Source organism: Phoca vitulina, unplaced genomic scaffold, assembly GCF_004348235.1.
Source record: "Phoca vitulina isolate PV1807 unplaced genomic scaffold, GSC_HSeal_1.0 scaffold44, whole genome shotgun sequence".
Lineage (NCBI taxonomy): Eukaryota > Metazoa > Chordata > Mammalia > Carnivora > Phocidae > Phoca > Phoca vitulina.
In genome coordinates, this window is record NW_022589747.1 from 388970 (window position 1) to 416390 (window position 27421).

Consider the following 27421-nt stretch of genomic DNA (forward strand, 5'->3'; position numbering starts at 1 on the left):
CCCCCACCGCACGCCCGGCCCCCTCCGCACGCCCGGGCCCCCCACCGCACGCCCAGGCCCCACCGCACACCACAGCCCCCCTCCGCACACCACGGCCTCCCACCGCATGACCGGCCTTTCACCACAGACCCAGCACCCACTGCGGGCCGGCCCCCACCACACACCAGCGGACCCCACCACACGCCCGGGCCCTGACCGCGTACCCACGCCCACACATCTCCAGCTCCTGAGAAGCTGAGTCTCACACTTCCTGACCCTGCTACTCAGGCCTCCTAGGAAACTGCGGGGACAAAGGGACACTGCAGAGAAGCCCCTGAGGGCACCACCCGCGGGTTGGGGACAGCATCTGCAGCCTGGCTCCACAAAACGGCGGGCCTGCTGCCGGGCTTCCCGAAGCTCACGGACCAGGCCCGTCGCTCAACCAAAGGGTGGCAGTAATGAAGTCCCGGGGCTCCTGCTTTCTCACCACTGCTCGGCAGAGCCTAGCTCCACAAAACAGCAGAACAACTTCAGCCCGCAGCCGCTCGGCTTCCACCCTAACCCACCACAGCCTCGGCTTTCTCCCGGTGACGAGCGCCCAGCGAGGGCAACACACCAAAGCCCGGGCTACCTGGAAAACCCACCAGCCACGCCGCCTGTCCCTGCAGGGCCCGCCCAGCCCAGACGCACACACGCCTGGCCAAGCAGTGGATGGCACGAACAAAGTACGGTAGAACGGTTGCTGTTAAACGGAACGGTGCTCACGACAGCAAAAATAGCATTATAAAAGTTAAGTCTGGACTCACAAGCCCTCTACGGTGAGTTTTACACCTAAATTAAAGATAGAAGCCCAATCACGGAGGTGCAGCTCAGCCACCTTCTCCAGCCCTTCGGAAGGAAGCCCAGCGGACACCCCGTGGGGGGACACGGCACCGTGCAGGTCCTCCTCGGTGCACGTGAAGACACGTGGAAGAGGCTCGCAGCGCATGCAGGCCATCAGCCCCTCACCTCTGCCAGGTGGTGGTTCACGGGGAGGCACTTTTTCTGGCTGAAGCGTCAGGACGAGAATGTGTTTACCTCCTGTGGGTGTGCGTCGCGCGCCTTAGATGGGAGGCTGGGCATCCGTCACGGCGCACCCATCGGGCTGGCAAGTGGCTGCCGTTAGGGGCCGAAGTGTGACCCCCAAAATCCTACGTCGTCCTAACTTCCAGCACCTCAGAATGTGCCTTACTTCCAAGTTAAAATGAGGTCATCGGGGGCCCTGATCCAATCTGCGTCCTTCACAAGGGGAGACCAGGACACGAAGATGCGCTCAGAGGGACGATGGCGTGAACACGGCCGTGCGGCCGCGGGCCACGAGGGCTGAGGGCTGTCTGCCTCCGCAGAAACTGAAAAGAGGCCAGGAGGACCCTCCCCAGAGTCTGGAAGTGAGCTCGGGAGAGAGCCGCAGAGAGCAGCGTGGAGGAGGCAGGAGAGGTCCGGGCCAGGCCCGCTGGACCCAGGGGCCACAACACACACGCGCGCACAGGCCGCCCAGCCCCAGGAGCAAGGCACCCGGCGTGCGGCTGAGTGCGGCCCAGGCCCGCTCCCTAGGAAGGAACACGCACGTGCGTCCGTGCCCACGGACAGGCCTGTTAAGTCTCTGTGGGGTCTCCGGGTGGTACAGCAACGAGCAGTCTGCCTTTCTTCTCTTGGCCATTACCCAAGTTCCTCACAATACAGACATCTGATCAAGAGAAAAACAGCTCTTTTTAAGACAGGGGGCGGCAATCCGCCTTGCGGCCCCACGACCGGGCAGCTCTGCCATGACCACTCCAGCCTGCTGGCACCTCCACACCTCAGACGGGGCCCGGGGAGACGGCACCTGCACCCCAAGCCGCTCTAGCACCCACTGCAGCTCGAAAGCTCACGTCAGACGGACCACGCTCGAACGTGCAGACAACAGCTCCGCAAAGCCGACCAGGATGAAGCCGGGAGACGCACCCCACTGCACGGCCCTCGGAACTGTGCGTATTAACGATTTAAAATCATCAACCATATGGAAACGCGGACATAAGATATACGCAAAGTAAAGGCCAACACCGGCAGAAATCGAGAAATAAACCGCGGGACCTCTCACAGTGGTGGGGCGGCCATCCCGCACCCAGCACGGAGCCCTCACCGGCTGGGGTCCACACGACCCCTCAACCGTAACGCGCAGCAGACACCGGCAGAGACGCCGCAGGGCCACGCGCAAGGGGCCACCTGCCCGCGGAGCTGAGCTGTCCCAGAGCCGGGCGCTCGCAAGAGGGGCTCTGGCCCCAGCACTGCAGGGCGGGCAGCCAGGCAGGCACCCGGCCGGCTCACCCCGAGCGGACCCGCAGCCGCCCCCCACGGAGCCGGGCACACTGCTGGGTGCTTTTTTAAACACTTGGAATCTACATTCTCTTTAAATAAAGTCGATTATTTCCAGCCAACAATGTGTAAAAATAAGCCTCCTGTCATGTGCAGGTGCTCCGGGCCCCCCTCGCCTTGTCATCCCCGCCGGGCCTGGAGCCACGCCCCTGCAGCTGCCGGGAGCACACTGGGGGTGGGGAGGGGGGAGGAGCGTGAGTCAGCAGCCGGGGTGCAGGCGGCAGGCAGGCCTCCCTACGGCGCCCACGTCCAAGGAGCCCATCAGCCCCGTGACAGCGTCCTGACCGTGTGTTAAAGGGCAAGTGAGGCCAGGCTCCTCGCGCTGCGGGCACCAAACCAGCCCCAGCCGCGCGGGGGGAGCTCTGCGGGGCCCCTCCCTCCGTGCCCCTGTGCGCGGCAGGAACCAAGGGCCTCCTTCCTTCCCGAGTTCAGAACCGCGTGGTCAGGGTGGGAAGTGGTGGGTAAGGGGTCACTGACCCAGCATAAAGGCGTCTCTGCAGGAGGCTCAAGTGCGCATGGGGAAGAGGGACCGGTGTATAAGTGGGGGCACAGGGGCCGCCCTCAGGCCCCTCCCCAGGTTCTGGGACGGTGGGTGGCTCCCCAAGTGTACCCAGTGGAGGGACCAGGCCTGAGCGTGTGCATGTTTAAGCAGTTAAATCTCTCCCTTCCCCGACATCTCCATCTCTCCCACCGACCTCCTGCTCACTGGTCCCACCACATCCGGCCCCCGGACAGGAGCCGCAGCAGGTGCGAACGCAGGGACTCTTCTCTGGGTGTCTGCATTTCGCAAGCTGGAGGAGGTGAGCCCTCCCTTGGAGGCGAATGCCCCGCTTCAGAGCCTCACGCCAACTGCGCCCTCCTGGAAGCAGGTCCACAGGCCCCGTCTCGGCACCGAGACGTGACTGCCACACTCACCGTGCAGCTTGGAAAGGAAGGGTCCGACTGCAGAGTGTGCACAGTGACCCACCCAGAGGGCTCCGCACCAGGCAGGCTCACCGTGCTCACGGCCTCCCGTCCCAGCAGCACCCACCCGCCCTCCTGCCCCCCCGCACCTACAGGCTCCTTTCCAGCGGCCACCTCTTCCCAGCTCCTGGAGCAGCAGAAGCCCACAGCATCGGGTGCCCTGCTCCAGGCCCAGCTCCCCACACACCAGCTCCGTGCGGTCCAGGCGCCTCCCTGACATCCGCTGTCCCCTCCTGCCCAGGGTCACTGTCGCCATCACACTTGGGTCGCCATCCTCTTCAGTGCATTCCCGCCTGGAAAGACAGTCTGGCTCAGGACACAGGCCTGTCAGTCCACTTTCACAAGGAAGGGAGGCTACCTGGCCCTCTGGGGCACTTGGGGAGACAAGCTGCACATCCTGCCTAAGAAATCTATACTTTACCCTTCCCCTTCTTTAAAATCTAGCTTCAATAATTTTCTCTGCACCTAGCATCACCAGTTCAGCACCTATCACCAGTCTTCCCAGACGGGAGCGGCCCGCGTCACACAGGGACCAGAGCCTGAGCAAGGACACCACTCAAAATGAGGAGGCCCCAAGAAAGGGGCACACGAGCTGGCCCAACACGAGACAATCTGAACCTCAAAAGAGAACAACGTCAGGGCACAGGAGTGCCTCAATCAGTTTGGGCATCCAACTCTTGATTTTGGCTCAGGTCAGGATCTCAAGGCTGTGAGACTGAGCCCCGTGTTAGGCTCCGTGCTGGACGGGCAGCCTGCCTAGGGTTCTCTGCCCCCCCATCAAAAAAAAAAAATGTCCATAAAAGACTGAAGCATGTGATGTATTCAAAGGTCCGTAAGCTCATGAAACAAAAGCCCATCAGTCCCCTTGATGGCCAGAGTACAACTCCATGTGAAAATTAATAAAACGGTTCTGCAGGAACCAGAATTTCAAAAAGCCAAGTCCCTCCATCAGGACTCCAGACAGTCAATGAAGAAGGCAGACCACCATGAGAAAGTCACCGTTTCGTCACCTGCGCTGGAAACTTGCTTCTGGGCAGCAGGGCGGACGGTGGGGGGAGGGTCTGCCCACAGAAGGGTCCAGAACACCAATGTCCACAATGCTAGACACCAGGCGCGTCCTGCGATGTCCCCACCTTTGTGACAGTCCCCAACACCAGGCCAAAAACCCACCACATCCCGCCAGGGTACACGGGCAGGAGCAGAGAACACGGTCACAAGAGCCGTGAATGCGCTGGCAGCCCAGTCCAGAACGTGGGAAAGTCTAACAGACAAAGTTCCAAGTTTCTGTACAAATAAACAGCAAGAGATTAAAGAGGGAAGGAGAAGTATTCTAAATCAGGAGGCTTAGAAGACGCAGCAAGCAAACGCCACGTTGGGGCCTGCTGGAACGCGAATCTGAAAAACCAGTTGTGAGAAAGCTCCGTGAGACAATCGAGAAGAAGTGGCCATGGACTGGGCGTTAGGTGACCTTAGAAATTCACGACAATTACAGTAAGCTTCAGTCCTATTTTTACTGAAGTATGTATGGGTGAAATTTCATGACTTCTGGATTTGTCCTATCAAAACCCAAACCAAAACAAGTCTGGGGTAGGGAAAGACGGAACAGGGATCGAGAACGCCAGGTGAGGAAGCAGAGAGAAGCTTCGTGGGCGCTGCCAGCGCGGTTCTCTCCTTTCGCGGAATTGTGAAAATCTGGGGGGTCCGTCCTGGCTGTGCACCCGGCGGGGGGCCCCGATGGCCCGGGCTGTGGGGGAAGCGTCCCACTGAGAGAGCGCCTGCGGACTTCCAAGGCCGCCCCACGACCCAGCCCCTGCAGCGTGCCCACATGGGGTCCTGTGACCCCCAAGACCCCTGCCCACCGAGCGCACAGGAAAAGAGTGTCTCAGTGCGACCTGCACTCACGTTCCCGTGTGTCCACGCTTACTGGCCACGTCCTCTCACTTCTGTGACGCTCCAGCCACAGCTTCTGTCGGTGCTTTCCCTGGTTTGCACAATAACTCTATGATCGGGGGGGAAGAACTCCGTCGGCTTCACAGTTCACAGACGCCGTCTCCTGGTGTGTAAGTGGTCCTCATACTTCCCTCACGACGTCTGTTTAACACAAGCCCCAGCTCTGGACTCAAGCGGCTCCTGGGGCCCTCCCCTCGCCAGGGTCGCCCCTGTGGCCTACAGGGCCCCCTCCTGGGCTCTGATCCCTACGCCCCACAGTCATCAGCCCATGTCCAACCTTGCTCTCACGCGTTCCTGCTTTGGCCCTGACCAGTCGTACCAGAAGCCCGTGTGAAGAGAAAGAGAGCGTGCGGCTGCGGCGCCCAGAAGGACTGGTGGGGACTCTGCCCACCGCTGTCAGGACTCAGTACAAAATTCTTGTAACAAGTACATTTTGACAATCTGCTTTTAACATTTTAATTTTGTAGCACAATTAAAAATACCAGATGATTCCTTACCTAAAAGAAAGGAGGCAAGGTTCATGAAGCCCGTCGTAATACGCCCAAGAATGATTTGATAGGTTTTAATGCAGATCACGGAGCACCTGGGACAAGCCGTACAGACAGCCAGCCGACAGACGGCGTCGGTACTTACCGCACACTGTTCTCCTCCACCGAGAGAGGAAGTCTGTTATGGTGAGACTTTTTCTGAAGTCACGCTCATTACTTGAACAAGGGTGAGAGCATCCCAAGCATTTTACAAGCCCACGACTGTAAAATAGACGTCTTCCAACAAAAGCGAGATCACCTGCGCCACGAACACATCACGTGAAGGACGCTGAACTCCTACCCCTAACCCGTTTTCTCCCCCTCACATCCGAGATCAGTCGCGGCATGAGCAGCTTTACTACTGCCATCCCAACAGACTGCCCCGCGGAGAAGCATCGCGCTCGAGGAAACGCCACTGCGCCTCCCGCACCCACCCACCTGCCGGAGGGACGCGGCCCGCAGCACAGCCCGGGGCCAAACGTTCACACCACACGCAGGGAAGCCACGGTGGCTGCGCCACGGCGGCAGGAGGCCCGGTCAGGGTGACACAGAAACCAGAGAGCCCCAGTATGAGACCCGGGGCTGCCCCGGCCTCTCCCCGCCTTCCGGACAGCGGCGTCCCCAGAGCCGCCCACTCTCCCGCGGATGTACACTCACCCCAGTTTGTAGCCAGCCTCCAAACCGCTCCTCAGACTGGGAGCCCCGTGGCACGCCCCCTCCTGCCCGCACTCTGACGCTGGAAGACCTCTGAGAAGCTGTCCCCGAGGCGAGCCACCGTCCGCGGTGTCGGGCCGGCAGCGCACGGGGTGGTTTCTGGGGCCACCGTGTGCGAACACACCAGGTGCACACGCATGCACACGGGAGGACACGGCGGGGCGCCGACCCAACAGCCTGCTTCCGGCGGGCCAAGGTTTGAGAACCAGAAAGTACCACGATGGAAGAGCCAGAGCAGGTGTCACTTTTATGAAAGGTAAAGCAGAAAAAACTGGGGGAAAAGGACGCTTGAGAGGCTGGGAAGGGTGGTGGGCCTTCCCTGGCCCCGGCAGCGGCAGGGTGGCTCTGTCCTGGCGACAGAAGCAGCTGCTGACACGCGTCACGGCGCACTGGGCACAGGCTGCCCTGGACCGGGGAGGGCTGCGGCGCGGGGAAGGGAGGCCCGAGCGGGAGGAGCGTGGACACAGCGGGGCGGGAGGGAAGACGTGAGAACCCGGGGGACGAGGCCGGGGCACGGGGTTCCGGCGGTCACGGAAAGGCTGCTACCAACAGGTCTGAGCCACACGGGCAAGCAAGATCTGGGCACAGAGGCCCGGCACCTCGTGTCGTTCCACTGCACTTCAGTCCCATCGCGCTTCCCACACGCTGCGACTCCCTGCGATTTACGTCTGAGGCAGCCCTGCATCCGGCCAGCTGTCATCACTGTCCCGCACACCTGACCCCAAGCACACCTGCCCAACGCATGTGAAGAGCAGTCCTCCTGGGTGTGTGTGTGCTACGGCATGGAGCGTGCATCCCCCACGTCAACGTCACATGACGCACGTCCCCCGTCTTCCCCGCCTGGCCCTCACCACCTGCATCGAAACCCCAGCTTTCGCGCCCTGGGGCCAGCACCCCCACCCTCACAGGGTCAGCAGCCGAATCCTCCGAAGACGGACGGATCCTACCAACAGCGGCCCTGCAGGAGGGCTCTGGACGGGACCTCAGCACAGCAGGCCCGGGGGCCTGGGGAGCCGAGCACTTGGCATGAAGAGGGCGTCCATGCCGATCCAGCCCCCCGTCCCCCAGGAAGCCTCCACGCTCTCCAAGCAGCTGTGTCACCTGGTCCTCGTCTGCACGAACACCACAACCTGGAATGACCAAGTGGTTCTCCATCTGGACCCCTGGGCACACACCTCCTTCACCTCACACACATCACGGTTCTGTAAAGCACACGAGAAGCTACAAGGTTTCTATTAAATGAACATTTTCTCCAGGATTAGCACAAGTTAACAACCACCGTACTTAGTGATATAGGAACCTCCTTCATACACAATCCCACAAAGATGAAAAAGAGTCAATTATCCTGAAATAAGTTATACCCTGTTTTTAAATTTGCCTGGATTTCATCTCGTTCTGCAAACAAAACATGTGTTCTCGACACATAAGCATTAGAAACAAATATAGAAACAAGACCCACTTAAGAGTAGGAAAAAGGTTTAACTCAGGCTTTAAAATAAAAAAAAAAAAAATTAAGTCAGGAATTCTTAGTTCAAATTCTGTTATCACGAAGTTAAAGTTTTAAAAACTCTTTTCTAAACTGAAAAACAGACTTAAAAAGCAACCAATTTATACCACAGAACCCCCAACTGCTGAATCGGGACACGAGCCCCCTGAAGAAGAGAAAGGTGGGCTGGGTACGGGGAGGGGTGCGACCGTGTCCAGAGGAGGGGCCCGTCCCCACTCCACACCACCAAGGGCACCAGAGTAGAGATGCATCTGCGCACGTCCAGCCTCTCACAGCAAGACGACGCTGGGCCGTGACAGGAGGACAGCGTATGATTTACAGAACAGTGGCAACGATCCGTCTCAGAAAACAAAGAGCGTGTGGCAATGAGGAATGAGAGCAAAGGAAAAGCCAACTCAACACGAGGACCGGCAGATACAGCTGAGGAAAGATGCATGAATCTCCCAGGAAAAAAACAAAACCAGAAAGAGAGAATGTAGAAGGAAGAAGCTGGGACACTGGAACCGGGAGCTGAAGAATAAAGAAAACAGAAGGGAGGCGAGAACCAGAAAGAACGAAGGAACGTCTGTGGAAACGCAGGACGGGCGTCGAAACTGCAGGCGCACTCGGGGGACCCGGGAAGGGACAGCTGCCCGCCCAGAGCAAGAGTCACCGCCTGAGAGGTCACGGCCAGCCTGACGTGCCACGGCTCCAGTGTCCGCCGCGCACGGGCGAGGCCCAGGCGTCCCGCGCAGTTCCCGGGCTTTCCTCCTTTCAGCACTGGAGTCCCACTCGGTCACGGGCAAACCGTGAAAGCCCCTCATCCCACGACCCCCTGAATCCTGGGAAATCAGGGAGGCTGAGGTCCCAACAGCTCCTCTCAGGGCCACTTTCTCTGGAAGGCGCTAGAGGACGTTCCCAACAGGGACAGGAGAAGGGCGAGGGCCCTAGATTCCGCTGCGCTTAATGCTGAGTCTGAGCCCTGTCCCCAGGACTGGCCCGTGCTCCTACTCAGTATTGTGCCGGAGGCACCAGGCAGGACAACGAGGCAAGAAAATAAACAAGTAAAAGGCACTCAGATTGGAAGGAAGAAGTAAAACTCTATTTGCAGATGATACGACCTTGTGTAAATACATAAAATTCTTAAGAATCTATTAAATATTTAAATAGAGTTAGTAAACGAGTTAAGCAAAGTTGCAGCTTACAAAACCAATATGCAGAAATCCACTGTATTTCTATACAGTAGCTATGAACGTTCTGAGAGAGACGTTAAGAGAACAATTCCATTTACAACAGTATAAAAGGGGCACCTGGCGGCCCGTCCGTACAGCATGCGATCGTGATCTCAAGGCCCTGAGTTCGAGCCCCATGTTGGGTGTGCAGGTTACTTAAATAAGTAAAACTTAAAAAATAATAATAATAAAATACTGAGGAACAAATTTAATCGCAAAAAAACCCAAAAAACCCACAAAACTGAATCTTCAAAAACAACAAAATGTGGTGAAAAGAACTGAAGAAGAGCAAATAAAATAGAAAGGCACCTCAAGCTCATGGGCTGGAAGACTCCCCAGCCTGACCCACGGCCAGTGCGGTCCCCATCAGTGCCTGCACCTGGCTTCTGTGCAGAACCGGACGAGCCGATCCTAAAACCTACATGGAAATGCAAGGACAGAACAGCCAGAACAGGGGAGCCTGGGGGACTCGGTTATGCACCCAACTCTTGATTTTTTGCTCAGGTCATGATCTCAGGGTCCTGGGATGGAGCCCCTCGTCGGGATCTGTGCTCAGTGGGGAGTCTGCTTGAGAGCCTCTCTCCCTCTCCCTCCGCCCCTCCCTACAGTGCTCACATTCACACAAAATAGCCTAAACAATCTTGAAAAAGGAAGACCAACTGGAAGATTCACACTTGCCAATCTCAAAGCTTCCTGTAACAGCCACAGTAGTCAAGACAGGTGGGACTGGCATAAGGACAGGCACGGAGCTTCAACAGAACAAAACGGAGGGTCCAAAAAGAAACTCTCCGATTCATGGCCAATTGCTTCTCAACAAGGAAACCAAGTCCACTGGACGAGGAAATAACAGTCTTTCCAACAAGTGGTGCTGGGACAACTGGATATCCACACAGACCACAGCCTCAGACACACGGAAATAAACTCAGAAGGGCCACAGAATGCAAGAGCTAAAATATATAAAACTCTAGGAAGAAAACACAAGAGTAAATCATTGCAATCTTGGGCTACGCAATAGTTTCTTAAATACGACACCACAAGCACATGCAACCAAAGAAAACCGAGATAAAACAGACCTCATCAAAATTAAAGACTTTTGTGCATCAAGGACATGGTCAAGAAAGAGAATGAGAGAAAACACTGGCACATCATGTATCTGGTAAGGGCCTCATATCCAGAATACATAAAGAACTCTTCCATATCTAACAATAAAATGACAGCCCAATTAAAAAATGAGTGACAGGTCTGAATAGGCATTTCTCCAAAAATGTACAAATGGTCAATAAGCACATGAAAAAAATAGGCAACATTTTTACTCACTGGGAAACGCCCATCTAAACCATCAGATGGTCACAGCCAACAAGACAGACAGTAACAAGCACGGGCTGCAGAGAAACGGAACCCCACGTGGTGCTGGTGTGGAAGGGGGGCAGCCGCTCTGGAGAAGTCCGGTGGCTCCTCAAAACGCTAAACGCAGAGCTACCGGAGGACTCCACGATCCACTCCTAGGTGTGTGTCCAAGAGAAAAGGAAACGTGTGTCCACACAGACACGTGTACACAAATTTTCACAGACCATTCCTCATACAGACAAGGCAAATGTCCATTAACCAGTGACTTAAGAAACAGGGTGGTGCATCCACACAATGAAGTCTGACTCAGGCAGCACAAGGAACAAGGTCCTGATACTTCCTACAAATATGGGTGAACCTGGAAAACGCGACGCTGAGTGAAAGAAGCCGGACACTAGGCCACAGATGGCAGGATTCCAAGTATACAAAATGTCACAAGTGGCGGGGCGCCTGGGTGGCTCAGTCGTTAAGCGTCTGCCTTTGGCTCAGGTCATGGTCCCAGGGTCCTGGGATCAAGCCCCGCATCGGGCTCCCTGCTCAGCGGGAAGCCTGCTTCTCCGTCTCCCTCGCCCCTCCCCCCCCCGCTCTCTCTGACAAATAAATAAATAAAATCTTAAAAAAAAAATGTCACAGCGGCAAAACTACAGACACCAGGGTAGACTGGCGGTGGCCTCGGGCTGGGAAGTCAGGGGACACGGGGAGGGAGGCTCTTTCCGGGGTAATGATGACGTGCGGGAATGAGCCAGTGGGGAGGGTGGTGCAGCCTTTAACTATATACTAAAAACACCTAACTGTACCCAATCGAGAGGACTTCTACAGCGCCTGGTTATATGTCCGTTTTTAAAAGCTGTCTGTGTGTGCGCATGCATGAGCATGAAAAAGGTATGTGAGCAGATTCTCCGTGCTGTTTAACATCAGCTACAGAATTAGGTAAAGATTTGTACACATAGGTATTTGAAACTCACCTGTTACTGTGGCCAAGTATTTTCTAATGTTAAAATGCTCTAACAAATAGCAAATGTAAGTTGGTTTTTTTTTAAAGATTTTATTTGAGAGAGAGAGCATGGGAGGGGGAGGGTCAGAGGGAGAAGCAGACTCCCCGCCGAGCAGGGAGCCCGACGCGGGACTCGATCCAGGGACTCCAGGATCACGACCCGAGCCAAAGGCAGTCGCCCAACCAATTGAGCCACCCAGGCGCCCGCAAATGTAACTTTTTAACTGGAAATTCAACAAGATACCAATAGTGACGAAACCTGAACAATTTTCTGGTTTCCCAAATTTTCTAGACCTTGCTTTTATTACTCGTATAATTAATGACCTGCTTCCCTGTCCCAAGCTGTAGCATAGTGGGAAGGATACCATTCCTAAATGCCACACACACAATAAATATCTAGTTATCAACTCATCTCAGGACACAGGAAATCTGTATCGAATTCTCCAGGGTAACTTTCCATACCCGAATATAACAGGAGAAGAAAAGGAAGCCACAAACAATGCGATGATTTCAACAGCACAGTTAATGAAAGGAGATCAGTAATATTCCTCAAGTTAATACGCAGTTTCACCGTGACATCAACTAAAGACCCCAAGGGTATAAAACAGAAGTTAACCATGTCAAGTGACATTCATTTTAAAGGAATCAAACAACATTAAAGAACAGTCTTGACCCCTTTCACAGACAAGAGAATGGTACGTCCACTCCACAGCGTGAAGGGAGACAGAACTCTCTAAAATCTAACAAAGGAAATCACCAAAGACAAGACACATGATCAAATCCCTACACAATTCAGGGGATCGACTGGAAAAAGGAAAGCAGTGCACAAGAAGGCACGTGAATTTTATTTATAAACCCAAGAGAAGGGCAGCAGCCAGAATCCAGGCGCTGGAGCAACAAACAGAAGCAAACACCACGGGTAAATCATGGTGTCGAAAACCTCATCTCTCTTCTCATTAAAGGGGCACAAACTAAGCATTAAAGTAGCATCATGCAGGTCTCAGTACCATCGAAAGCCCGCTCGTTGTCCCTGGCAACTCTCCCGGGAAAGGCAGTCAGGAAGTGCCCCCCCACCCCCACAGCCTATCTGCAGAGCACACCACCCTCAACCACAAGCCCTTTCCAGTAAGCAGCGGTATATGGAGTATCACCACCACCAAAGCTACACTAACTAAGGGAAAAGAAAAAAGCCCACAAGAAGAAAAAACAGCTTTCAGCCCTGACGCCCGGCGACTCTTTCCCTCTCCCCGAAGGACATTAGAGAACCAGCCACCTCGAACAAGTAGAGGAAAGTAGGAGTGTGGGAGAAATCCTTCATAACCTCATTGTAGGGAAACTTTTCTTTTTTTTTTTTTTAAAGATTTTATTTATTTGTTAGAGAGAGAGCATGGGTGAGAGAGAGTGAGCGAGAGCACAAGCAGGGGTAGCTGCAGGCAGAGGGAGAAGCAGGCTCCCTGCTGAGCAAGGAGCCCGATGCGGGACTCAATCCCAGAGCACTGGGATCATGACCTGAGCTGAAGGCAGCCGCTTAACTGACTGAGCCACCCAGGCGTCCCTAGGGAAACTTTTCTAACTCAAAATCCAGAAGCAAAAGAAAATAAGTAAGACTGATAATACATTTTATAACCAACATTTTAAATATTAAAAAGCACCTCTGCTCGGAGGAAAAAAAACAATCGTAAGCAATATCAAAGACAAATAAAAAACATAAATAAACTGGAAAAATATATTACAGATAAAGATCTAATTTTCCCAGTATACACAGAAAGCTCTAAAAAATTGAAGGACAAAATAACAAAGTCCCACAGAAAATGGACAGAAGACATAAGGAGAGCATCCTCAGAAAAAAAGGCACAGTGTGAAAATACAACATCACACATAATACAAGAAGTAAGCGCTCAACCGTCAGGGTGCCCCTGTCGGGCAAGCACGACTTGCAAAGCGTAGCGCATGCCCCCCAGCCCAGCTGTGGGGACAGGCTGTCACTTGTTCTGCAGAGCCGTCCACACGGGCTTGGGTGGCCTACCTAACAGAACAGGGAACGGGGGGAGATGGGGGGAGGCCCTGGGGAAGCTTCCAGTTCTCTCTCATTTGGGAATATCTCGTTCTGGGTGGTGACTTAGGGCAACGTTCAGTTTGTAGAAATACATCAGGCTGTACTTGAAGCTACACCCACATCAGAAGTGGGTGGCATGTCATCTTGGCTAAGGGGGCCCATCCTCCCGCACCCCCTTCCCGCGCAGTTCTGAGTCAGTCAGAAGACGCCTGAGGACAACGTGCAAGGCTCGACAGGGCTGCAGCCGCGGCCATCGGGCGCACGACAGACACGGGCTCAACAGCACCGCTCACAGGCGGCGCAGGGCCTGGAGAGAAGGCAGAGCGCGACCCCCCCACACAAGGCAGGGTCTGCCAGGCTTGTGCACGTGTTCTCGTGTGTGCACGCGTATGCACAGGGCGGCCTGTTTGCACGCTCAGACGAGTGAGCAGGCCCGGGGTGGGGGGGAAAGACTCCAAGCCCAACTCTGTGCACGCGGCCCCTTCCCATGCATGCACGCGCGCGCGCGCACACACACACACACACACACACACACGAACACACGCACATCTGAACCAGGCGGCACGGAGCCCAGAGCACAGCTGGGAGACGGACGCCAGGGCTCCGCTTCCACAGCACGGCGGCCGGCACGGGCCCCCAGGCCGCCCCCCAAGGGCTGGAGAGTGCAGCCCCAGAAAGGTGATGGCCTTCACTGGCGCTCCCGGGAACCTGGAACACAAGACCGCGGCTCACCAAACCCTGAGAAAGCCAGCTTCCTGGAGAGGCTGAGGCCGCAGGACGGCACGGCAGGCATGGTCCCGGGGGACACTGGGGACGCTGGGGAGAGACACAGACAAATGCATCAGCCGCTGTCTGAACAAGTGCAAGCCACGCTCGCTGAAAGGGACTCAGCACGGCTCAGAAGCTGAACTCAAGAACGGTCATGACCTGTGCGAGCGCCCACGACCAGCGGCGGGTCTGTGGTTCCACACGAGTGTCTTCGTCACTGGTGCAAAGAATAATGAAAAATCGCAACAAAACACACTTTCGAGATGAAATCAGGAGAATTTAGGTCTTCTACTACCTCTTAGGCTCCTCCAGAAAACAGTCCCTCAAGATGACAGCAGGCTAACCGGGAAAGAAAAGGCCCCGGGGTCCAACTCACGTGGGAAACGGGGGTTACCTCACAGGTGGCTGGGCGATGGGCACCGCGGCAGCAGGGTCACGGTACTGTGTGCCGCCGACTCCGCCACACGTGCACACCGGCCCTCACTCCTTCCTGCCTGCACACCCGTGGTCGTTCAGAAAGAGGACCACCGCCACCCCTTGGTCCTCGGGCTGCAGAGACCCCAACGGTGCTGGCTCTCTCCCGGCACAGGTGCGGCCCACTCCTGCCTTCCGACTGCGCAGCCCCACCCCTGCCGCAGGGCACGCGTCGGCCACAGCAGACTCACGGCGTCTACACGGGAAAGTCGGTTCTAACTCTAAGTGTCTGCAGGACAGAGGGACCCAGACTCTGTGGGGGCCCAGCCGGGCACGACTCGGTGACCACAGGGCACACAACGGTCATTCCCACTGTCAGGAGACACTTAAAAAAAAAAAAGTTATTTATTTTGGAGAGAGCACGTACGTGCATGCGAGCATGGGAGGAGGGGCAGAGGGCAAGAGAGAATCTCAAGCAGACTCCCTGCGCGGAGCCCTACACTGGGCTCGATGCCACGACCCTGAGATCACGACCTGGGCCGAAACCGAGAGCTGGACGGCGCCACCAGGCGGCCCTCAGGGGACACTCTGAATCCTTTCGTCTTGGTTGAACGTGTACTTCCTAGTTTTCCCCAATGAACATGTGCCACTTTGGGAACCCTCACGGTCGAGTGTTCAGTCCACGCTGGGCCGTGATTCCAGAACAAGGCCAGCGGAGCAGACACCAAGCCGTGGGCACAGCCCAGCAGGGCACCCTGGGGAGCTGCTCCAGAGGACACGCAGCACCTGCGAGGCCGGAGTGGGAGCGCGCACGATGCACCGCGCACGCAGCAGGGCACCGCCGCGCAAACCAACCGTGGGCAGCAGGGCGTGCGGAGCACGTGGGGGAGACCTGGAGTGCCGGCAGGGGTGTGCGAGAACTGGGCCGCTCACCTGGGCTGGGAGCCCGGGGCGCGGAGGAGGCGCGACCAGCATCCGCCCGCCTTCACACTTCTCCCGAAAGGCCTCTCCGTGGAGAGATGGAGCCAAGGGTCCTGGGGAAGGAGACAGAAGATCCACCGCACCCCCTTTCCACTGCCACAATCTCTTCAAATATCTGCAGGCAGCATTTCCAAAACGCCAGTAAAAAAAAGCACTTGGGGGGAAAAAGGAAGCTCCAAGGCTGGAGGGCTACCATGGAAACGGATCTAAATACGGGCTGCAGCCGCGAAATCCACGGCGCTCAACCAGACAGCGCGCGGGGACGAGCCGCTGGTGCAGAGAGGCGGGGTGCGGCGGTGACCAGTGCACCCGGGTGGGCAGCCGCTGGCCCGCAGCCGGGACGGGCCGCCAGGCCAACGGCGCGTGCCGCCCCAGGGCCCCCTCGGCGGAGATCTTCGCGACGTCCCTGTCATCAAGCACACGCAGCCTCACCCGGAGAGCTAAGGACAGCGAGCTCTCCGCGGCCGTGAAGAGGTCCCCCTGACCTGCTGGAGCAGACAGCGCGGCCCCGTGTGCGGGCCCTCGTGGGGGGCTGCTCCCCTCCTTCCTGACGCTTGTTTCCTTGCGGTGCAGCAGGGCTCGCTCTGTTCTAACACGGGCCCCGAGAGAGGGGGCGGGGGTGGGCAGGCAGCCCCGGAGCGAGTCGGGGAGTCAGTCACCCCACACCCACCCCGTGCAGCCCCCTCCAGCTGGGGCACGGGCAGCGGGGCGTGGCGCCCGCAGCAGCGCCGTCCGCAACGAGAGCAAACAAGGACCTGGAAGTGTGTTCTCCTGGGAGGACACGAGCATCTGAAATGACATCCCTCCTACTGTACTCAGCTTCCCCAGGGACTCCTGGAACACGCTCAAGTGTTTTTAGGTCACAGGCAGTCCTCCCACCCACTTACCGCGGAGCTCGGGCAGCGGCGGACAGAAGGCTCTCGGGGAGCTGCCTGCACTGGGCACACGACTGGACCCGCCGGGGGACGAGCGCAGACTGGCCTCCCCCCACCCCCCGCAGGGCCCGGGAGGAGCGCGCCCGTCCCCCCGTGGAGAAGATGCTGCCCAGGCGCACGGGGGCCACTACTGCGGACCCCCGAAGGGCGCTGCCGCCCCCCAAGCTGTGCCTGCCAGAAGCCACCGCACAGCCCCTGGAGGGGAGAGGCTCCTTCGGACCCCACGACGCGACGGTGCCGCCACAGGAAGCAGCACCGCTCGCATCACGGGCGACGGAGGGGCGCCCAGCCCTCTCTCCCCACGGCCTCCGGTCAGAGGCCCCAGCAGGCTGGCGCTCCCGCCGCCGCCTGGCCCAGGCCGAGTCCAACGACACAGGCACGGCTGGGCGCAGGCAGAGGCCCCGGGCTCGGCTCCAGCCGACACTGTCCCCGCACCGCCTCACACAGCCCTGCCGAGCCTGGAAGCCCAGAGCGCCCCCGCCCCAGTGCCCAGGCGGGAAAACAACGGCCTCAAGGCCGGCAGCTGAGTGACTCAGAGCTGGCACGTGAACGCAGGGCTCTTTACTCCAATCTGTACCCCACATTCCGTGAAAGGGGGAAGAAGGCTGCAGTCAGGAAGTGAAAAGCCGAGCAGGAGGGTTGCAGAGGGTGACGAGAAACAGACCAGGAAACGGGCATAAAACAGGGCTGGAGCCCAGCCCCAGACCCCCGTTCTCGAGTCAAAGGCCCAGGCTGCCCGCCTGCCCGCGGGAGGACCTGCACGTCATGTGGTGCGGGGACACGGAGCCAGGCCCAGGAACAACGCCCACGCGTCAAAGGACGTGCCCACTGGCAGGGGCGCTGCGAGTGACAAAACCAGGGAGGGACATCAGTGAGGACAAATGAACACACACAATCGCACCCACGGCTGAGAGGAGCCTCTGCTCCCGGGGTGATCTCCATCTGTGACCGCAGAAGCAAGGAGGGAAGCAGAATCGCAAGCTGGCGGCCACCTCACCGATCACGGTCACAGGCAAGAACAATCGCTGGTCGCTAAGGTTCGTGGGCAAAAGTACGTGGGGAAACAAGATGCACACCGAGCGTCAACACACCTCCAACAAGACACCTGCGGCGTGACAAAGGGGACACGGAACGCCTCAGCCGGAAGCACGGCAGCACTGCCGGCACGTCAGCTGGTCCCAGGGGAACACCGGCAACACCACACCAAGGGACATCCCGCCGGGGAAGATGGAGTCCGCGCTCCTGACGAGTGCCAAGGTCCTGAGAGACAAGACGGGGGAACTGTGCCCCGAATGCAATGATGACCATGGGCTGCCCCCGGGCTGGGATTAGGGGCACTATGGGAAGGACAGGTGACATGGGAACAAGGTTCAGAGGAGCTCTTAGCAGCCCCGGGCTACAGGAGACACTGGGGACACGGGACAATTCTTTGTATGATCTTTGCAACATTTTTCTTTGCAGACCTGAGTTATCTACAAACACGAAGTTTTTTAAAAGAGCACAAAGAAACAGAAGCTGAGAGGAACAAGACGGAGCACATGCCGGCCTTGCTCAGCGGATTGAACCCAGGCCTGCACACTGGCTCCCGGCTCAGGGCCCAGCAGACGCGCAGACGCACACTCATGTGACTCCCAGGGTCCTCACGGCAAGCTTCGAGCACCCAGGCCCTGCTTGAGGCCCCAGCCCTCCATCAGGCAGACGCCCAAACTCTGCCTGTCGCACACCGGGGGCGTCCCAGAGGGTTCCACTTCTAAGCACGAGGCGTATAGTCCAGATTACTCCCACCGCCTCGGTCTGGCTCGCAAGCCCGAGGCCCGTGTGAGCAGGGCCCTGGCACGCAGTCCTGGGCTCTGTCCCGCTGGGGCTCATGCTGCCAGGGAGCCCGAGCAACTGACCTCCCAGGGAAATGCCACAGCGGCTTCAGGACCCGGCCAGGGAGTCTGAAGAACACGGAGTTGCCCTAAAAGGCGACAGGGACAAGCAAAACAGATGCCAGTGTGAAAGGCAGTACTCTGAAAACTCAAGGGACGCAGAACGTTACTAGGTCACAGCCTTCACTAGATGTGCTCAAGTTCAAAGGGTTATTTTCTGACCCGACTTTAAACTTGAATCATTCATGCACTCCGCTGTACCGAGTGCCAACTACGTGCCAGGCAAGTTCCAGGCCTGGGATGTAGGGTGGACGAGATAACCGGGGCCGAAAGCATTGCCCTGATACCAAATTCAGACAAAGACTCCACTAAAAAAGAGAACTACAGGCCAATATCGCTGATGAACACGGATGCAAAATTTCTCAATAAAATACTAGCAAACCAAGTGTAGCAATACATTAAAAGCATCATTCAGCATGATCAAGTGGGACTTATTCCCAGGATGCAAGGGTGGTTCAATATTTGCAACTCAATCAACGTGATTCATCACATCAATAAAAGAAAAGATAAAAACCATATGATTATTTCAATGGATGCAGAAAAAGCATTTGACAAAGTACAACATCAATTCACAATAAAGACCCTCAACAAAGTAGGTTTAGAGGGAATAAACCTCAACATAATGAAGGCCTTATATGAAAAACCTACAATATCCTACTCAATGGGGAAAAACTGAGAGCTTTCTCCCTAGGGTCAGGAACAGGATAGGGAAGTCCACTCTCACCATTTTTATTCATCGTAGTACTGGAAGTCCTAGCCACAGCAATCAGACAACAAAAAGGAATAAAGGGCATCCAAACTGGTAAGGAAGAAATAAAACTCTATTTGCACATGACATGACACTAGATATAGAAAACCCTAAAGGCTCCACCAAATAGCTACTAGAACTAACAAATTCAGTAAAGCTGCAGAATACAAAATCACCATACAGAAATCTGTTACATTTCTATGCACTAATAATGAAGCAGCAGAAAGAGAACTTAAGACAACAATCCCATTTACAACTGCACCAAAAATAATAAAATACCTAGGAATAAGCTTAACCAGGAGATGAAAGACCTGCGCTCTGGAGACTATAAAACACTCATGAAAGAAACTGAAGAGGACACCAAAAAATGGGAAGACATTCCATGCTCATGGGATGAAAGAACAAACATTGTTAAAATGTCTACATACCCAAAACAATCTACAGATTTAATGCAATCCCTATCAAAATACCAAGAGCATTTTTCACAGACCTAGAACATACAATCCTAAAATTTGTACAGAACCAGAAAAGACCTCCAATTAGCCAAAGAAATCTTGAAAAAGAAAAGCAAAGCTGGCGGCATCACAATTTCGGACTTCCAGCTCTATTACCAAGCTGTAGTGATCAAAACAGTATGGTACTGGGGCGCCTGGGTGGCTCAGTCGTTGAGCATCTGCCTTCGGCTCAGGTCATGGTCCCAGAGTCCTGGGATCGAGCCCCGCATTCGGCTCCCTGCTCGGCGGGAGGCCTGCTTCTCCCTCTCCCACTCCCCCTGCTTGTGTTCCCTCTCTCGCTGTGTCTCTCTCTGTCAAATAAATAGATGAAATCTTTAAAAAAAAAAAAAAAAAAAAAAACAGTATGGTACTGGCACAAAAACAGACACATAGATCAATAGAACAGAATAGAGAGCCCAGAAATGGACCCACAACTCTATGGTCAACTGATCTTCGACAAAGCAGGAAAGAATATCCAATGGAAAAAAGACAGTCTCTCCAACAAATGGTGTTGGGAAAACTGGACAACCCACATGCAGAAGAATGACACTGGACCACTTTCTTACACCACAAACAAAGATAAACTCAAAAATGGATGAAAGACCTAAATGTGAGACCTAAAACCATAAAAATCCTAGAAGAGAGCACTGGCAGCAATGTCCGACATCAGCCATAGCAACATTTTTCTAGATATGTGTCCGGAGGCAAGGAAAATAAAAGCAAAATAAACTACTGGGGCTTCATCAAAATAAAAAGCTTCTGCACAGCAAAGGGAACAGTCAACAAAATAAAAGGCAGCCGATGGAATGCGAGAAGATGTTTGCAAACATACCTGATAAAGGGTTAGTATCCAGAATCTATAAAGGACTTATACAAGTCAACACCCAAAAACCAAGTAATCCTGTTTAAAAATGGGCAGGAGACATGGAACAGACATTTCTCCAAAGAAGACAACCAGATGGCCAACAGACACATGGAAAGATGCTCCACATCACTGATCATCAGGGAAATGCAAATCAAAACCACAGTAAGATACCACCTCACACCTGTCAGAATGGCTAAAATGAAAATGACAAGAAATATGGTGAGAATATGGGGAAAAAGGAACCCTCATGCCCTGTTGGTGGGAATGCAAATGGTGCAGCCACTGTGGAAAACAGTATGGAGGTTCCTCAAAAGTTAAAAACAGAACTACCATATGATCCAGTAATTCCACTACTGGGTTATTTACCCAGAGAATATGAAAATGCTAATCTGAAAAGATACGTGCACCCCTGGGGCGCCTGGGGGGCTCAGTCAGTTAAACGTCTGCCTTCGGCTAAGGTCAAGATCCCAGGGTCCTGGGATCGAGTCCCACGGGGGGCTCCCTGCTCCACGGGGAGTCTGCTTCTCCCTCTCCCTCTGAGGCTCCCCTGCTTGTGCTCGCTCGCTCTCTCTCAAATAAATAAGTAAAATATTAAAAAAAAAAAAACCAACCACCATATTACAATAAAGCCTTGGTAAACAGTCACTCCTGCCCAGGGAATTCGTCCCCCAGACATTCACACACATTGTCCAAGACACACGTGCAGCATCACTTGTGACGGCAGCAGACCGGACACAAGCTCATCACACTCCGAACAGCGGCACTGCAGCACACGGTGGGACAGCGGGAGGCTGTCGGGAGGAACCTCGGCTCCGGTCAGTCACCTGGAAAGCTTCTGAAAATCCTGACACATGGCCTACCCAGGACAACGCAATCAGATCGCGGCGGGCGGGCCCGGGAACCAGCATTTGAAAGCCCCAGTGACTTCAAGGCCAACCCCAGTTCCACGGCTCATCTCCAACATTCTCCAGCACAGCCGGGCTGGGTCCTTCACTGCAGCATGTGGTCCTGACCAGGGCACCGTGAGGACACAACAAAGCAGATGCACCAGGAGACCCCCCAGCAGCGGGGAGACCCCCCAGCACCCTCGGGGGTGTAACAGAAAGTCCACACACAACACAGCGTACAGAACGGGGGACAGCAGAGAGACTATACACGCAAAGATGAAAAATAAAAATTGTATAAAACATAACATTTGCAAAAGAAAGCATGCGCAATGGTCCCCTTTAGGGAGAACTCACTTCCACTACACACTCTTGTAACTTTCAAAAATACTCACCCTAAATTTAACTGCCAATTTACTTCACCGTGTAACAATCAGAGAGTGGGAAACTCAACATACCCCAGCCTGCTGTTCTTGCCGGTGAGCTGCAGGCCAGATCAGGCCTGAACTCACCACCCCGAGATCGAGAGTCACACGCTCCACCAACTGAGCCAGCCAGACGCCCAGGGTTTGTTTTTTTTTTTTAACAAATAAATTGTGAGAAAATAAAAGAGAAATAAATGATGTGTGGCTGGAGCCTTATTTGTAGATCTCAACAAATCTTTATTACTATTTAAGTACAATATAGAAAAAAACCCGGAAGCTTAAATACTGGTTTTTTTTTTTTAAGATTTTATTTATTTATTTGACAGAGAGAGAGCACAAGCAGGGGGAACAGTAGAGGAAGAGGGAAAAGCAGGCTCCCCACCGAGTAGGGAGCCCGATGCGGGTCTCGATCCCAGGATCCTGGGATCATGACCTGAGCCGAAGGCAGTCACTTAACAACTGAGCCACCCAGGCGCCCCTAAACACTGGTTTTAAATATTTACAGATGAAATGACGAAGTAGAATTTGGTTTACGATGACGCCTGAGGGGGAAAGGTCAGGTAACGAGGCTGACGCGAGGGCATGGGGGTTCACAGAGCGCTGCTCTCCTTTGTATTTAAATTCTACCTAATGCATTTTTTGAAAGGTGCATATATGTCTTTTTCAATGAAAAAGAAATAAGCTAGCATACAAAGTTACATTCTCTAATGTTCTAGAAAAACATTTAACTACAAGCAGGTCATTTTACTTCTAAAAAGCATCTGTCAGATAGTTCTGCTAATAGTTGCTTTTTTCTTAACACAGCGAAGCAAACATAGCCAAGTTCAGGCCTCTGAGCACACGGACTCTTGCCCGAGTCCCCCTAACCCTGGCCCTCTCTCCTAACTGTATGATTTTAAGCAAATCTCTTCCCCTGTAAAAAGCAGCACCCTGGGTCCTCCACCTTGAAACACACACTTGCAGGGGGCCGAGCTCCCCAGGTTTCCTACAGCCCTCCCTCCGACGCACGCGCGCTCCCCGCGGCCCTCCACCCTACAGCCTAGGACGCCAGGTCATCGCTGCCACACACTTTCAGTACTGAACACAGGCAACAGAAGTCACTGTTGTAAGACGTGAGGCGAACCTCTTCTAAAACCGAAGCCTGTTGGCTATAAATGCATTGCAGAATTAAAAAACGCAGCTTCTAGAAAGAAAGTAAGTACTCGTAACGGACAACCGAAATCGGATTTCCTGCCTTGGGACCTAGATCACAGCCTGCGGAGGGCTCGGAGGCCCAAGGTCCACAGAGAAGGGGCGGTTTCAGAGCGAGTGCTCAGAGGGCCAGGCAGCAGCTGCCCCCCCAGGGGCCACGGGACACCGACCCCTAGGCAGGCGAGAGTGCGTCCACGGAGGGCGGGCCGACATCCCCACGGTCCCAGCTTCCTGCCCACTGCTCTCCGAGCGCACGATGACAGCCAACACCCTCGTGTGAGCACAGAGCCTCCCAAGGCACACAACACTCGACAGCGGACGACACGAATGCAGAGTCAGCAACAGGGAGGCAGGAGGGGCTCGGCATACAAGGTTCGGCAAGAGAGAAGCCAGCGTAATACGGCCGTGTAAGCCTCTGTGCGCGTGTGCGTACACTAACACACACGTTCACACGCACACAGGCAGCCAGAAGAGCTCCCAGCACGTCAACAGGGAACAGCGGGGTGCCCTTATTCTTCAGACACCTGTCTGTACTTTCCGAATAACCTCCCTCGTGCATAACTAGGAAGAGAAACGGCCGGCTTGGTTTGTTCGAGAGCGGCAGTACTGTTAACAGCGGCCCGCACCCACGCGAGTGCTCCCTGGGCGCCAGGAATCACGCTCCGCAGGCGTGACGCACGGACTCGGCCAGTGCTCTCCATCTGGGGTGGCGTTTCGGTATGTCCACGTGACTCTACCAAGGGGCCTCCTGCCACAGGCACCTGAGAAGGGCGGGACCCACAAGCAAAGGACCCGCTGAGAGACAAACCCAAGAACCCAGCTCTTAGGCAGCAGACGGCCCGGCAGGGAGCAGCACCTTCTGCTCTCCTGGCAGCCCCCTAGGGCCACCGAGGGCCCAGAACCAAGGGAGAGGTGCTAAGCACACACCAGGGGCCCCGCTCACGCAGGGCAGAGCAGCTCTCGGTCCCAGCGCTGCAACACGTGGGAACGAGCAGCGCGAGCGGACGGCCAGATGCCACACGGGCTCCAGGGAGGCACAGTGACCTGCAGGAGGGAGGGACGGAGGCGCTGCTGAGGGGTGGGCACGGACGGGAGCACTGAGGAGCGGGGCAGCGGAACCGGGAAGGAGAAGCAGGACGCGGTACGACTAGGAAGCCTGAAACCTCCCCTCCACACTATGCCATCCCTGCCCAGGAAGCACCCGGACCCCTCCAGCCGCTGCACACAAAGGCCATGCCACCAAAACCAGAGAAAGCACCGAGCAGCGGCCTAGCACCCTGTGCTCTCCCAGGCCTCCGGGAGGGGGTCAGCACGCCAGTGGTTCCCCGACACCCCATCCTGTGCAGGGGGCGGACGGCCTGGGTGTACCCAGCACACACACCGCCGCTCAGCATCGGCGGCATGGAGCACCTGTCCCTCATCCAGGCACAGCTCCCATTTCCACGTCGTAATTTACTCCCTGCTATTTCTCCTTTCTCTTTCTTCTCCTTTAAAGAATTCTATTTGTGACTTACAAAGGCAAAAGCCAGACAAGGCGCAACAGCCTTTGGGGATTCAGGCAGGCATGCCGGCACCACAAGTGCAATTGTCACCGCGTGACCTACAGCGACACCTTCTGGCCTAGAGGCGGGCTGCAGGAACTCCGCCGGCCACGGCGCGGACCAGACCCCAGGCCAGGGAGGAGACCCCCGGTGCAGAACAAGAACCCCAGCACGGAACACAACAGGGGAGCCCCACAGAGCTCTGACAGGGGCCCGACAGGCCTTTGGTGCTGCTGGCTTCTGTCCCCGCTCCTTCCACGGTACTAGTGATGCTGAGCAGCAGTTCCGGAAGCTTCCAAGCACCCCAGGAGTTCCCTGAGCCTGCGGCCCGGGACTCGAGGCAGCACCTAGTAGGGGTGTGTGCTGTGGACGACTCCGTGCAGACAACGTCCTCAAACGCCACCCTGTGTGCACAGGGAACTCTGTGTGCCCAAACCCCATCTCCTCTCTAAGGAATAAAACCGAGCACCTGAAGCAGTGGGGTGGGCCCCATTCCGCATCTTCCCTGGAAAGGTCCTGACAATGACAGCACGGCAGGACGCAGAATGAAATTCACAGCGATGGGAAAATTAGACCCAATTCAGTTTCCTTCAAATATCCCCTCAATGACCCCCAAAATACTATACGTGTGGCTTTAATATAAAAATCAGTATGTAACTACGTACAAAAGAAAGTGTACCCTGCACCAACTCGGGCAGAAAACGGCTGTGGTTGGCAAGGTCTGGATGGGGACGGGGTGACTCCAAAGAGGCAAGCGGGACCCTGGCCTCCGGAGCCTCGCCTGTCTGCAGACGGGCACGCCACGCTTCGGTGAGTAGGCCTCGGTACCGCGCTGCACACGACAAACAGCCGACGACAGACACGCACGCGGAGGACGCAGAAACCGACACTGCGCGGTCTCCCTTCCCGCCCTAGTGTGCAGGCTGACCCTGTTTAGATCCAAGCAGCGTACGTGTGACTCTCCCGGCCGACGGGGCAGGACCACCAGCAGGGGGTGGCAAACAGGAGTAGCAGAAATTAGCCAGCTCGGGCCCAGACTGCAGGTAAGTGGCTTCTGGACGTGCGGGGGGGGGGGGGGGGGGCGGCAGAACAGGCAGTGCTTCCGTGTGCTCACATACAGAGCCCCCACCTTATGTCAGTCAGTCAACGGAACCCGAGAGCTACAGTTTATAGGACACACCATCTTGGGCACTGACGGGAGGCACGAGGGGCACCACTAAAGGGAGAACGAGGAGGATGGCTTCCACACTGTCTTTCCAGACCTTCCACAACACTGCCCGCCCGCTGCAACGGGAGACGGGAGCCACAACCCCCTGCTGTCTTCACGGGAAGCCAGTGAGTACCGGAAGGCGAAGAAGGTGCCCGTGCTGGGGAGGGTCGGTCCTGCGGCACCAGGTTTCCCGGAACACGCCCCTGTCACTCTGGACCGACGCTGGCACCAAACTCATGCAGCTCGCTCTGATTCTAGCCCAGGACACAACTTGTTGGTTCAAGAACAGAAAAACTGGGTCTCTGTGAGACAAGGCAGCCATTCCCAACCCAGGGATCAAAACCAAATCCTCTCTTTGAATAAGGTTTGTAGGAATTCCTTTCTTTTTTTACTTTTTAATAATATCATCAAGAAAATAAAAATTTTGTAATAAAAATTGTTCCTACTGATACAAATTCTTTAATGTCATTTTAGGCCTGTTTCCCGTGCCCTAGAGGTAGCGTTGGGGAGCAGTAAGAAAGCCATGACTTCAGGAACAGCAAAGATAATTGATGAGAAACAATTTTAAAAATTATCTATACGTGTCAAAGTACAGTTATTAGTCCTGTCAGAAAATAATCTTATTGTTGAAAATTCTTGTCACTCTTGGGGCGCCTGGGTGGCTCAGTTGGTTGAGTGTCTGACTCTTGATCTCAGCTCAGGTCTTGATCTTAAGGTCATGAGTTCAAGCAGTGCATTGGGCTCCATGCTGGGCACAGAGCCTTAAGCCACTCTTCCATTTTTTCAATAATTTGCTCACTTTCTTTTCCTCTTCCATGAGTCAAGATAAGACCTTGGATGATAAGCCAATCTCCTCTGTAATGTAATGGGGACATATGACTGTCTCACAAGATCCACTCTTGTGCCGGGAATGGCCAGCAATCCCTGTACCGATGGATGAAAGATGACTCCGAACTTTGCTGTGAAAGAGAGGAGAAGGCAAGGGGGTCAACGCTCAGAGACGAAGACCCTTTGCTCTTCTTTGCTCCTGTAAGCATTATTTTTAACATGCAAAAAAAAGGGGGGGCACCTCGGTGACTCACTTAAGTATCTGCCTTCAGCTCAGGTCATGATCTCAGGGTCCTGGAATCAAGTCCCACATCGGGCTCCTTGCTCGGCGGGCAGCCTGCTTCCCCCTCTGCCTGCTGCTCCCCCTGCTTGTGCTCACTCTCCCCCCCCCCACATGTCAAATAAATAAATAAAATCTTAAAACATAATAATAAATAAAATGCAAAAAAAATATCAGCAAAATAAAATGTATGTTCACTGCAGGAAAATTAGGAAAGAGAGTACTGGGGGCACGAGGACAATGAGACCCAAGTCCACCCCTTCCTGACAACCACTACTCATCAC

At 55.2% G+C, this 27421-nt stretch overlaps 1 protein-coding gene across 2 annotated transcripts in view; it reads right to left on the reverse strand.

The window, feature by feature from the left end:
- NUDCD3 (NudC domain containing 3) overlaps nucleotides 1–27421 on the reverse strand; it is a 58462-nt gene that overhangs the window by 23359 nt on the left and 7682 nt on the right. Inside the window, exon 1 of one of the 2 annotated variants that reach the window (XM_032430510.1) lies at nucleotides 16693–17353. The exons of the other annotated variant lie outside the window; for it this stretch is intronic. Coding sequence (XP_032286401.1) covers nucleotides 16693–17324 — 632 coding nt within the window. The 5' untranslated portion in view covers nucleotides 17325–17353. Of the gene's footprint in view, nucleotides 1–16692; nucleotides 17354–27421 lie in introns of those variants that run through there. 2 annotated transcript variants of the gene reach the window in all.